Source organism: Xiphophorus couchianus, chromosome 15, assembly GCF_001444195.1.
Source record: "Xiphophorus couchianus chromosome 15, X_couchianus-1.0, whole genome shotgun sequence".
Taxonomy (NCBI): domain Eukaryota; kingdom Metazoa; phylum Chordata; class Actinopteri; order Cyprinodontiformes; family Poeciliidae; genus Xiphophorus; species Xiphophorus couchianus.
Window position 1 is genome coordinate 98,471 of NC_040242.1, and position 13,816 is coordinate 112,286.

The 13,816-nt window shown below is 38.8% G+C and overlaps 1 protein-coding gene across 2 annotated transcripts in view; it reads left to right on the forward strand.

Annotated features, from left to right (window-relative positions):
- Positions 1 to 811: 811 nt before the first annotated feature.
- Positions 812 to 13,816, forward strand: part of jag2b (jagged canonical Notch ligand 2b) — a 57,283-nt gene continuing 44,278 nt past the window's right edge. The window contains exons 1-2 of one of the 2 annotated variants that reach the window (XM_028040081.1): positions 812 to 1,161; positions 2,391 to 2,708. In XM_028040081.1, the coding sequence (XP_027895882.1) occupies positions 1,093 to 1,161; positions 2,391 to 2,708 (387 nt within the window). In that variant the 5' untranslated portion in view covers positions 812 to 1,092. The remainder of the gene's footprint in view (positions 1,162 to 2,390; positions 2,709 to 13,816) is intronic. The other variant, XM_028040082.1, reaches the window with a different exon arrangement.

Genomic DNA, 13,816 nt, shown 5'->3' on the forward strand with positions numbered 1-13,816 from the left:
TACTTATAAATAACATAATATTAACTATAATTGTTCTGCTTTTGGTGTCCAGCTGCTTGCAGTTGTCTAAATCCACAGAAATGATTTAAAAATGTATGTAGATTGTTTCATTTTATACAATTTTGTGATATTTTCAGGCGGAATTGAGCATTTCTGCATTTTTAAAATCAGCTGTTTTGTTTTCTTTTATATTTGATTCAATGCCGTCGCGTTTTTAAAGTGCAAAATTTAAAAAATAGACTGCTGTGTTAATAATAATAATAATCAGTGTTATTCGTTTCATCTGTCAGTGGTCATATTGGCATGGCTGATCACGCATGTCTTAAAGTTGCACGGACAGTAGAGGGCGCTATAAACTGCTGCAACTCCATTGCTTTTAAAGCGCTGGTTTTTAACGGGCAATCTTACCTTTTAACGCTAAGTAATCGCTTAAAAATATATAAATTTAAGTCAAATTGCAATAAATTAAAGAGTTTCAACTAACACATTAGTAGAATATCATACTATGCTATAGGCTATTCATTTTATATGGTCATAATCATCTAAAAATAACTTATATAGAACTTGTTTTAGGTTATAAACTAAAAACATGTGACGCTTTTGCAGCAGCGTTTAATTAAAGTGGAGCCACAGAAATCCAAGTTTTGTGAGGAGGAGGAGAAGAAGAAGAAGAGGAGGTGGTAAAGGAGGAGGAGGAGGAGGTGGAGGAGGTGGGGGGTTGTTAACTATTGTCCGCCCCCTAATCCGGTTGGCTCAGAGACTGCCTGCAGGCCAATTTGTAAATGGTTTGCGGAGCTGCCAATCAAAGCAGACATCCTCTCCTCAGGCTGTGACTGCGAAACATCTCAGTTGCTGTGTGGAGAGATTTGACGGAGGGACGCTGCCGTGCGTGGAGCCATCAGTGCGCCGCAATCCGTAATGCCTCGGTGAGGATCTGCCACGGCGGAGAGGACGGCAGCGCATGCGAAATATTGTGGATTTGCATGTCAGCAGAGAAGACACTGGTCGCCGGCTCCGCGGCTGTTTGTCTGTTTCTTATCGCTTCTCTGTCCCCCCTCCCTCCCTCACATGTCACTCTAATTAATCGGAGGCATGTGGAACCGCACCAGGATTAGGAATTGCCTCCCGATAGTGTTCCTGCTGTTGACGTTATGGACGAAGGTAAGGAGACTCGAATTTTAGCCAGCCTCCCCTGCACACAAGGACGCTCTTTTAAAAAGCAACATATTCCTCTTTAGATCAATTAAACGAGATGAAACTTGGTGGGCGTCGGTTTGAGATGGATTTGCTGCATATTCGCATCATATTTAATCGATAATTGAATTGCGTAGCCCTTCAGTTGTGGAGCACGTTACCATGACAGGACTCAAGTCCGAGGGGCTGGTAGCGGCTGCTCTCCGTGTTTCGCTCGGATTCTCTCTCTTAATCTCAATTGTTGGCGGGTGACAATGAGGCCCGGACGGAACAAGTTGGAAGTTGCATCGCGGTTGAGGCTCGCAGCCGCGGTTCATGAGCTGCTCGTGTGAAATCCCTGCATGCAAAGTGTCGCGGCACAAGTTGGAAGTTGCTGCTTTGCATCAATTGACCGCTGCGGTGGCTAATTTGCGTGCTCACCTGCTTAATTCTTGCCGAGATGTGGTGGGGGAACGCCTGATTATTGCCCTTAATTGGACCCAATTAGACCAGTTATACATCTGGTGCCACCAAGGGGGGCTTATAAATGTCCTGACCCCAATCTAGACACACAACCTATATGGAAATATATCGAACCAATAAATTTAGCAGATGAGAAGACAAGTTTTGATCATGTTAGTTGGGATGGGCAATCACCAACCCACACCTGGTTTTAGTATCCTGCAAATTACTCTGTATACGCAATAAAATGAGGTTTTGATTTATTTTTGTGGTATTGTCGTTTTATTTATGAGATTGTTGTGAAAGCCTTTGTTTTAATTGAAGCAACTGGGAGGATGAAAGCTCCCAGTTTGGCCACCAGCCTGACTTTAGACCAATGTTGCCACCCAAGTGGTGCCAACCTGTATACATTTCCTGCCCCACCTCTGGCTCTGCTCTCTTGTATCCATGTTTTTTTACAAGTGTTCTCTGTAATTATCACCGTCTGAACACTTAAGCTACAAGTCCTGTCAAACCACTTTAAAAATTCCTGTTGACATAGCGATACTATTAATATAAATGAATAAAAATCCGTTTTTGCGTCTTTGCCACAATCTGATTGCACCGTGACAACTTCCTACACCCGGCTCTGCTTTTTTTAGCTGCACAAATGCTATTGTGGTCTGTTTTTTTTTTTTGTTTTTTTTCATTCTCTAAAGAAGTGAAGAGGGGGGGAGCCACCCCACTGCATTTAATTTTGGCCTCCTTGTTTCCAGGTGTCCCTGTCAACCGGCTATTTTGAGCTGCAGCTGATCTCCGTGGAGAATGTGAACGGCGAGCTGGCGGACGGGGAGTGCTGCGACGGCCCCAGGAGTCCCCAGGACCTGCGCTGCACCCGGGACGAGTGCGACACCTACCTGAGAGTGTGCCTGAAGGAGTACCAGATGGAGGTCGCCACCACCGGGGCTTGCACCTTCGGAGCCGGATCTACGCCGGTTCTCGGCGGGAATACGTTTTCTTTCAAGGCCGCCAAGAACAACGCGAAGAGCGACGAAGCCGGAAAGATCGTGATTCCCTTCCAGTTCGCCTGGGTGGTGAGTGAGCTTCTCCTGACACCTTTATTTTAAGAAGAAGTGTTGTTTGTGCACACCTGAAGCAAAGTCACACTTTACTCTGAAGTGGGTTTATTTTTAGATGGACGGATAAACGGATTCTTTCTGAATTTTGGTTATTTCCTGGATTTCAAAATCAGTTGGCCCATCAAATGTCTGTGTGCACATTCTCATGTTTACTGGATAATTTCCAACAGAGACTGCTTTTCCAAAAAATGCATATTGAAGCTCAATGCGTATTTATTTTGAAGTTGAAAATTGCGTGCACCTTACCTGGATGTTTAGTCGACCAAAAGCTGAATTTTCATCAATTTTAGCTACATGAAACTCAGTTCACACCATGAGATTGATGCCAAACGTCTCCTTAATGTGGATATTAACTGTTTGGTTGAGAAACGTTGATTTGATTTCAGGAGTAGACGACATTTGGATGTTTAAGGGTAGACCTATTGTAAGCTTTGTTGCATGTTTATTGGATAATTTTCAATAGCAACTGCATATCCAAAAAAAGCTGCATATTGCAGCTAAATACACATTTATTTTGTAGTTGAAAATGCATGCACCTTATTTAAAGGTTTAGTCATTTTTAAGTCGACCAAAAGCTGAATTTTCATTAATTTTAGCTACATTAAACTCATTTTACACGTGGAGATTGATGCCAAATGTCTCCTCAATGTGGTTATCATCTGCCTGTTTTTGATCGATTTTGTTTTCATGGAGAAAACAGTATTTAGATGTTTAAGTGTAGAAGTATTGCAAGTTTTGTTGCAGTGTTTTTGCATGTTTTAAACTTGCCCCTATATGGGTGAATAAAACTCTCAGGGTTGTTCCAGTTCACCAGCTTGCACCTGCTGGGGCCATGATGGAGCAATCAGAAGTGTTTTCCTACTGAGATCTTTATCAAAGTGGGGAACTACAAGCTTTGTGGAGAAACTGTCACGTCGACATCTCTTTTACTTCCACATTCAGGAAGACCCAATTGTATTTCACTCCAAATAAAACACGATTTTTTTACCTACTCATTTTGTTTTGTATGCAAAGCAGGAGCAAACTGACGAGCTTTCACAGGTGTGTGTGAGAGTGAGGTGTGCCTGCTGTTAGGTGTTGGATGCTCCATTTAATAAACCAGGAAGAAAAAAAACTTGATGAATGGCTGACATTATCCCATAAGGTTGAATTATGCGTTCAGCTGAAGTGAGCGATGCCTGCCGGCGGTGGTTCTGGCTGGTTTTGACACTTCTCCTCCCCCCGCTCCTCCTCTCCTGCTGAGGGTGCCAGGTGGCCCCTGGTGGCCCCTTCAGGGCAATTAAGCTTGTGTGACTGTGGATGAGTGATAGCTGATGATTTTGGCTTAGGGAAACGACATGAATCTACGCTTCATACCTGCAGATTTCTACGTTTTTAAAGCTACTTATTACATTTTCAACTGGAAATGTAATGCGAAGTAGAGGGGTGTGCTGCTCTTGAAAAGCATTTCTATTGTAATAGGCACCAGTCACATAGAAAAATATAAATTGTGTCACTAAACTGCACTTAATTATTCTTTCAAATTGATTGATACACCTTTTATTGAACAAACGGTGGGGGAAAAACAGTATAAACAACAATCCTGATGATCCGGATAGTTTTAGGGTTTTCTTTGAACGTTTAAACGTCAATAATTGCAATTCATCATGACAATAATAAATAAAAATCTTAAATTTGTCATGATAAACAATGCGGTAAGTGCCCAACACTAATGTGAAGATTATCCTACTAAAAATTGAACCATGTTGAGTCAAAAATTAGATGATCAATAATTATTTTAATTGGGGATGGACAATAAATCAATATTGTATATTGTGATAGACTATCAATAGATAATACGTCTGATATTGAGTAAGTTCACTGAACCTTTAGCTGCTCAATCTGTCATGGCTAAGCTAGTTTGGTGGGATCAACTAACTCACTCACACTTTGGTTACCTAGCAACTCCCTCTCATTCCTTGGTTACCTAGCAACAGCATGTTGAGCAACTGCCGCAGCTGCAGTTAAAGGTTCCACTAATGTTCTTAAAAATGAACAACGACGACGAGGAGAGAAAACTGTTAAAACAGGAAATATCACACCACCAGTTTGGCAGTATTTATATAAAACACAAAACTAGTCAATAATTGTATATTACTGACTGATAAATGTTTCTCAGCTGTAATTTTAGCTCAACCCTAATTTTATTTTAGCTTTCAAATCCTGATTTACTGAGTTTTTAATATCATGTGTTCATATTTACGACGTTTCTTAACAGGAACACGCTGGTCTCCGTAGCAGAAGCCAATCCCATTTTGAACCAACTGCCTTGTTAACACATTTCTTAGCTTCAGGGGAAAATGCCAAGAGGTGTAATTTCAAACACTAAAGGCCATATGTTAAAGCAATGAGGCTGCCGTTTACACAGTCAGGTGTTTTTCTTTTCTTTTTTTTTTTTTTCTCACCACCTGAGCTTCTGCTTTCTGTGGATTAACTCCGTGCCTCGCCTCACACAGAAAAGCAACCCGCTGAGAAGGCTGTTGTTTGCCTCCCTGGCAGAGGTGAAGAGGGTTATTCTGGTGTGTTGTCCTTCTGTTAAGTGTCCCAGCTGATAACGTCGCACTATTCCAGTGCCAGATGTCACAACAAGCTTGTGGGGGTCACTGGCCGTGGCGTCGTTGCTGTCCTCACTCAAGAGACAAAGATGCAGTGTGCTGTCAGCCGGGTCATCTGGCCAGCTAACGGGCGAGGCTCGCCGTCTTGGCCCGTCTGTGAAGCAGACTTCAGGAGGCGTCTGAGAATAAACCCAAGCAGGAATTGTTTTGTTTCGTCTAGAGATGCTTTTATTGATGGAGATGTTTGAACTTGGGCTGTAGCTAGGCCTGTCGTAGCAAATTTAGTGATAAATTATCACTAATAATAGTGATAATTATTGTTTTGAGGCCTTTTTCACTGCATAAACACCAAATCTTACCAAGTATTTCTGACCTAGTTTCTAGAGCAACTATATTAGTTTCGTCTTATTTCAAATGTACTGACTTGCAAGTAAAAAAGCTCTTGTCCCATTGACAGATTATTTCACTTATGTCATAGGAAAAATGTCTTGTTATAAGTGAAATAATTTGCCAATCGAACTAGTTTTTTTTTTTTTCATTGATGTTAAGGAATTATTGACTTTAAAAAAACCCTCTATTTCTTGTTAAAATGTTACTTTTGAGTTAGTTTTGTCTTATTTCAAGTGAACTAAGATATTTGTACTAGAAACTAGACCAAAAATACCTGGTATGATTTTGTGTTTTTGTTGTGAATATAACAATAATGCAAGAATATCTTCTTAAAGATTTTTAAAAACCTTAAATTCTAATGACATCTTAAATATCCAAAATTAAAATAAAACAACAAATATAATGAATTATGAACTTTCTATAAACAAAATGTTCCTTAAAAATCGGCTTGTTGGAATCGAACCATCAGACTGAAGTTTAATCATCCAGTTTTTGGTCGAAAGAGAGAGAAACAAGAAACACGATAAATCAGGGAAATGGAAATTATTGAGCTTGTTTTAATTTCTCATGCGATTAACAGGCCTAGTTGTATCCAGGACTAAAGTATGCAGATAGTACTTTAGGGATAATTGAGTTTATTTAGGGAATTGAAGGTTTTCCTGATTGATTTTTTTGTTTTAAATCATGAAGTCATGATGGGCATAAAAATCCATCATGACATGGCAGGGAGAGCTAAAAACCGTATCGCTCACTGCCCCTTTTAGCAGTGACAGATACAGACTTAAAGTTTTATCATGATGTTTATCTGTACTATTGTGATGATAAGAACTATTTATTACTGCTGTTTTAGGTAATTGTAAGGTTGTGACTGTGTCACAGCAATCATTGTCCCACAAGCACAAATGCTGTTCTTAAAACAAATTCCCATTTGTGAAGCGCTCACCAGTTTTGTAAAGAAGCCTGTTGCTAATAATCAAATAATAAATTAAAATGAGCTTGATCATTTCCATTCTGATATATTTTGAAGGGCAATTTTGCTTAGAGATATAATTTTTTATGGATTTTATTATCAGTTTTGGCTCTTATTTTTTTATATTTAAAGTGTGGAGTGTTCTGTACAAAATCAAAGTTTATTAATCTTGGAGAGAGCGAACTTGCCTTATTCTCTTATTGTTGTTACTGAAGTGATCAACAATATTATTTATTGTTTTAATTTCCGGGAACAATCCTGAAACATTGGTTAGCACTGGTTTGTGTTAATGCATCATAATCTTTAATTTTTGTAAGAGTATGGATATGCAAAAAGTCTTAAAGTTACTGTATGTAATTTTTGTAAAAAAAAAATAATATATATATATATATATATATATATATATATATATATATTTTACATTTTTCACACTGTTACTTTGTCATGACAGCATAAAACAGATAATCTGGAAAAAACCAAATGGAGCTCCTCTGCTGTCTCGCAGGACTAACTGCAGAAAAACACAACTCAATCAGAAACAGCCAATCAGAGCCAGGAGGTTGGTCTTAGTGCTGTCAATCAAGCTGTTGTACGCCAAGGGTGCACTGATTTATCGGCCAGCTGACTTATCGGCACAGATTTCCTTAATTTTGGGAGATCTGTGATTGGCTGATACATGTGAAGCCGATCTTATCCCACGATTTGTTTACCTCAGCAAAGGTCTAAAGATCAGCCACTGTCTTCTGCTCTTCTTTGAGAGAGGTTTGACCGACAGACCGACCCACCAGGTCATGTCTGCACGTTTGCAGTTAACAATAGTCACTTGTGATGTTTCAGACTAAATAAAAAAATGGTATTGGTCAAAATCATAATTAGCAGGTCAGGCTTTTTAAAAAGTCGTTGATCGGCCAGAAAACTGCACCCTTGGCTTACGCGCCAATCACACTCTCCCACCTTGCTCTCTGCTACGACGCAGCTTCTTCCCTGTCATGAATGCTAAGGCTAGTTAGCATAGCCACTAATGACGACTGAAACAGTTTTTCTGTAATAGTAAGTTGTTTCTCCCCCATTGGCTCATTTAGCACAATTGACAACGCTGGTTCTGATTGGTTGTTTTTGACCTTGATTTTTCAGTTTGTCTCTCATACCATTCTGTCATAACATGGTGATAATTTGAACAAATATGTAGAAAAAGAAGTTACATACTGTAGCTAAGAACACATTTTTTGCGTTTTGAAACATCACTTGGGTCTAATTGATTAGCTGGAAGTCACGTCAAGCATTAGCCCAGTTTGGCAGGCAGCTGACCAAGTCAGGGTCTCGTCTGTCCGGCCTGATTGAGTTTCCGTTTGGTTGTTTGCCGCTGCTTGTGTGCTCCAGGAGCATGAATGGAGGGGGAAAGACATGTCCTACATCCATCTGATCGCTAATGAAATTGCCGGTGGAATTTCTCTGCCCGTCCCTCCTCGCCCGCCGGCCACATCGGCGCACCGGACGTCCGTTTAATGTGAGCCTGTCTGTAACTGTATCTCCTCTGGACTTGGATAATGTGTCAAACCTCCATCCTCTCTCTGCTGGATGCGGGAAGTAAGGCAGAACTGTAGTGAATCTGGGGGGGGAAAAGCTGAATTGCTCAGGTTTCCGTTAAATTTACAGATATATAGAGGTTTACAGAAGCACCTAAGCCTCTCATTTGTAGGGAGAGATTGACATTTACCCTTTCATTAAATCAACTGTTTTCTAACCTGCACAGACCTGTGGAAAACAGCTTTTCTTGGCTCAAACCCAAAGTATTTGGTGTTGGCGTTTCTCCCTGGGCTCTTACATGCTACAAGCATACGCCGCTCCTTTAATGCTTACTTTATGCTCCTGTCACGCTCCTTAATTTCTTTTGCGTCAGGACAAGAATATGGAGGATATCTGTGGAAATTGGAATTGAACTCCTTGATCTGTAACTTGGCGGGTCAGTTATAATTAATTAATCCAATTGTTCCAACTGATGCAGTTGCATGAAATGATATATTTATCTTCTCTTAAAGTTACACATAACTATTTTTTTATTTGTTGTGTGTTTAACTGTTTATTCAAATCAAGTGCTTTCTTGACCTGATTTGTTGGTGCTGTACAAATATTCCTGATGGAACAAAACTGAACTTCAATTGACAAACAAATATTTATTGTTAGTTTTATTTACAAATTTTGGAGAAGCACTTATGTTATCTTTGAAGAACTCAAGATGTTTTTCTTTGTCTTTTTTAGGAGCAGATGTATGCAATCTAACGACTTAAACCGTTCTTAACAGATTGAGTTTTCTATTGCTTTGTTGCGTGTTGTTTCTGAACCAAACAGCAGCCATGTTTCCTGTTTTCAACTAAGATAATTAATTACAAGCTGTGATTAGACACTTGACAATTTATCTTAATCACTCTTAGTCAGTGTGTGTTTGGAAAAAATTTACAATTGTGCAGATTTTAAATAAAAATCTTAAAACCACTTCATTGTTTTCACATAATAAATCTGGTAGATTTGCACTTAAAAAACAAAATAAGTATTTCATCTAGTTTCTAGTTCAAATATTTTAGTCCCATCTTATTTCAACCATTCTAAGTTAAAAGTAGCTTACCAGTAAGATGCATCTTGCATATTTTTTTCATTAGTAACAAGAAATTTCTCGCGTTTTTAGTGGAAAACAAAATCTGCCAACTGAGCTGGTACTTTTTGCATCTATATTTCAGAATTGGTGACTTAAAACAAGCTTGTTTATCTTCCTGAAAAGTAACTTTTAAGTTATTTTTGTCTTATTTCAAGTGCAAGACTTGCTTAGATTTGGTTGCTTTCTTTCATTGCAGTTGCCTCATTGCATAACATAATATAAAAGCAACTTTGGGTTGAAAATATTGCCAAAAAACTCCAAATAGGTTTCATGTTTAAAAAGATTTTAATTCCACTTCCCCATAAGAATTTCTCTGAATTCACTCCTGCAGGTAGAACCTCTTTAACTCTCTTACACCGTTTACCTGTTTTTACTCCTGAGAGATCAAGTATCCATGTTTTGGATGCAGCCAACTGGAAGCTAATGCGTGCCGTCATGGTTAGCCACACCTGATGTGGAGCTTGTCAAAGCTGTTGCTAGGAGACGGCGTGCATAGGCCTCCAGTAAACAATTATCTGTGGCACCCTCCCTCCCTCCCCCACTCACTCACCCACCCATCCTCCTCCTGGTCCCAGCGCTGCGGCGTGGAAAACCACTCGCACGAGTCTCACCTGTGGTTCAGCTCGGCTCTGAATTGATTATGCAATTAGCCGGTCGGTCTGAGCTTCCAAGGTGACGTGACGTTTTGTTAGGAGAGGTCTTCTTTTTCCACAAGTCATGCTGAGGGTGTTATTTATGTCTTAAGTCTCACCTATGCTGCAGAGGGGCAGCACACAATAAGTCCTGCTTTTTGTTTTTGGTGTAGTCTTAAGTCTGAACTTTAATTTGGATCCCAATTAGTTGGCAGTTCCCTGCATCCACTGTTCCTAGGATCCACAAATTCAGCATAAACAACTAAAAATGCATAACATACATAGATCACTGCGAGAGACCCCGGGTTCAATCCCGGACAAGTCCCCAATTTATGGTCTGGCTCTAAAACCACAAAAAATAAAGGGAAGCAACAGATTGAATAAATTAAAATTAGATTTATTTAACAAAAATGATGACTGGCTGGATAAGAGAGTGACAAAAAGAGTGAGATTGCATCGTAAGCTGGATCTCAAATCGTCCTGGAGACACTGGGCAACTGCCTCCATTTCCAACCAGCACCAATAAGGAGCTCTGAATCAGAACTGTTGGGGAGACCCAGAGGAAAGGCCTTGTGCAAATTCAAAATAAAACTACAATTTAAACAAATACAAGATAAGAGACCATAGATCAAAACAAATGAATTATACTGTAATGAAGAACATGTTGAGCAAGGAATCAATATTACACAATATAAGATAAAGGATCATCAGTCAGTATAGTTTTATTCCTCAAAGTTGTTTGATATTCATTCTTATGTTTTTTGATAAACTGTTCCATGTGAACGTAACTCTCTAAAATGCCGACATCTTCAAAGAATTTGCATGAACTTTTCTAAGTATAAATCGACCGAAGATAACCTGCCTAGTTGGATAATCATGTGCACTAACACTGAAAAACAAATCAGAATATACACTTTCCGGCTGTTTTAAAGTTCTAAAATAAACCTGAACTCAACTGTTAAATGCTGAATGTTGACTAAATATGAATATTTTAGAGTTCAGGGAAAGGTTCACATGATGTATGAGAATATTTTTACTTTTTTTTGACAGGCTTGAAAAGATTTATCAGCTTGTCAAAGTGGTTAAGTTCAGTCAAGTTTGGTCTGTTTCTTGTCAGCAAAATTATGAACAGAGTGACTAGAAATTTCTACGTGTTCCGATTGCATCACAATAAATTGGGGAAAGAACTGACTGCTAACAAGCCATGATCCAGTTTATTGATTTTTTTTAACAACTTTTACCGTAAAGCTAAATGTCATTGCTCTTTATTTCATCCAGAGAGGTTAAATTTGCAGGTTTGAACCAAAACTGCGTTTAAGAAGTTCTGCTCTCTCAAATTGTCCAATTTTGTCTGTTTCCAGTTTAAAAAGTTGACAAAATGTCCTGAACTGTTTGTCATCACACATCCTCTATGACGAAGGAGCATTTCTGGGCCTTTATCAGAACCATCTGACCCTAAAGTTTCTGGATATTTGTGCGATAACATCGGGGAGGAGACTGCAGAGATTTCCTATGAGAGCGTTTTGTTTTTGTTCAGTCTGATTTCACACAAGGTACAGCGTGTACAAGAGGAACACAACAGTTTCTCCATAACTACCGAACTCCTTTTGTCTTATTCATGTGATTAAGGGAACCATGTTTTATGAAGTGTTTGGATTTCCATCACAGATCAGAGCAGGGATCTAATTGGTTGCCTAAAACATCGGAAAGTGGCATATTTGTTTTTGATTGTTATGGTTAAGTTTTTTTTTTTTTTTATGTGACTTTGACTTTCTTTTAACTTTGGACACATTTCAGTCTGCAAAAAATGCATCATAATCCCTCTAGTGCTGTCCTCCTTACCCAGATATCTTGCAAAGCAGCTTCTATAAACGTAACACGGAAAGCAAAAACTGTTTTAAGATTTTTTTCTTTCAGATTCTGCTTAAATTATTCCACTTTTGTGAAGTGTTTTTTAAGCGCAGCAGCTCATTAAGGCTTTACAGTCATAAAAAATATTATTTTGGTGACCAAATGAACCTGGTTTATTTGCTTGACTCTTTGAGACTTCCTGTAAGCACAAAACATGAATAAATCCCCGTATTTATCCTCCTCATGTCAGTGCCTTAGTCTCAGCAACAGCTTAAACAAACCACCGCACCGTGAATGGCTAGTATTCGATTACATGGCTTTGGCGTTCTTGAACGCATAACCAGTATTCAAATTTAGCTGCCATGGAGACTTCTTTTTTTTAATTTTAATTTTTTAACTCATTGTGGAGAAGTCTGTTTGTGAAGAGGTGGGGAGACACATGAAACCCCACCTGGTTAATCCATGCTGCAGGTTTTTGTTGTCTTGGCAATCGACTTACAATGGCCATGTTCCCAAGTAGAACTGGTTTTAAATTTTTAATGAGCTCATTGTAGATGGCTGTAGTATTATCCACACTGCAGATATTCGTCAAGCAACAGTGGGACAATGAAGTAGACTAAGGAAGCATCTTTCTGTTCCTTTTTATCAGAGAGAAAATAAAGCAAGTCATTTCATTTCAGTTGAGCAAAAAATGCAAAAGGCAATTAAATTGTGTGTTGATGTATTAGTATTGTGCTTTAGGTATTTAGAGGAAATGGAGGACTTAAAAAATCAGCATCACTCAGCAGTACCTGTCCACCAGCCTCTGTTCAGTTGCCATGGTAACCAACAGTTTGGCTAAATACTCATGCGACCCATATCTGAGCTTATTTTGACCTTGTTTTAATGACTCAATTCCAATGTTTTCACCCTAAAAAAAAATCTGATCTTTGCCACTTCTATATGTGGGATTAAATCGGATACGTATCAAACAAAGTTTTATTCTACTTTTATGTCATTGATGAAAAATGCGGACGTGGTAAATCCAGATGTAAACAATGTCTGAAAATTATAATTATGAACTTATGAAAGGAGTTTGTTACTGAACACGCATCACAATCTCACCACTTGTTGGTTCAGACTATGCATCCAAACAGTCAATTCTGCTTTGTTTTTATTAGCTTCCATCATGTTTAATTAGTAGTAGTGGGAGCATGAACGGCAATGCCAACAGTCCGATTTCATCCAAAACACCTGATGTGAGTGTAGCTCTACTTTCCACTTCTTCAATTATCGCTTTGTGTTTTAACTCAGACTTGCACCGCAGTCTCAGGGTAAGAGTTTCTTGACTTAAGCAAAATATGTAATCATTTAATTGGTGGAAATTGCAATAATAGATGAGTAATTATCCACCTTTTAAGCGACGTTCTCACCACACTCCATGATTTCTGGGATCTCGGTCAGTAAAAGACGTTAGAGTCTGTTCAACTGTCCAGATTTTTATATACTCTGCAGAGCTCGACTGTATGACACCTGAAGTATTAAATCCTACCAAATATTGCAACTGAGCCAATCCTGTCTGTGATTTGTACCCATTGATTGTAATTCCTTATGTGGTGAAGGTAGAGCTGCACAATCAGAAAAAATGAAACTGCTGAGCTTTGCAAGGACTATATCAATCATATTGAAGATAATTTGTTTTGTTTTGTTTTTACCTTTGCTATAAAAGAAAATGTCCCTAGGCCTCCTTGTGTACTTCAACACTTAAGCCACTAAAACTATACTTGGAGGAAAATCTACCCAAAAGTGTAATAATATCTATATCTCTTGCTATAACCCCTTATAGTCCATACATACATAGTCTTGTACATCCGTAAATAAATATTTATATCTCGTAGAGCACTTCTGGATAGATGCAAACTACATCTGCTTGCTTGTACTTGTGACAGTGCAATGACGATAAAGTTGAATTCTATTCTATTCTAACTATATTA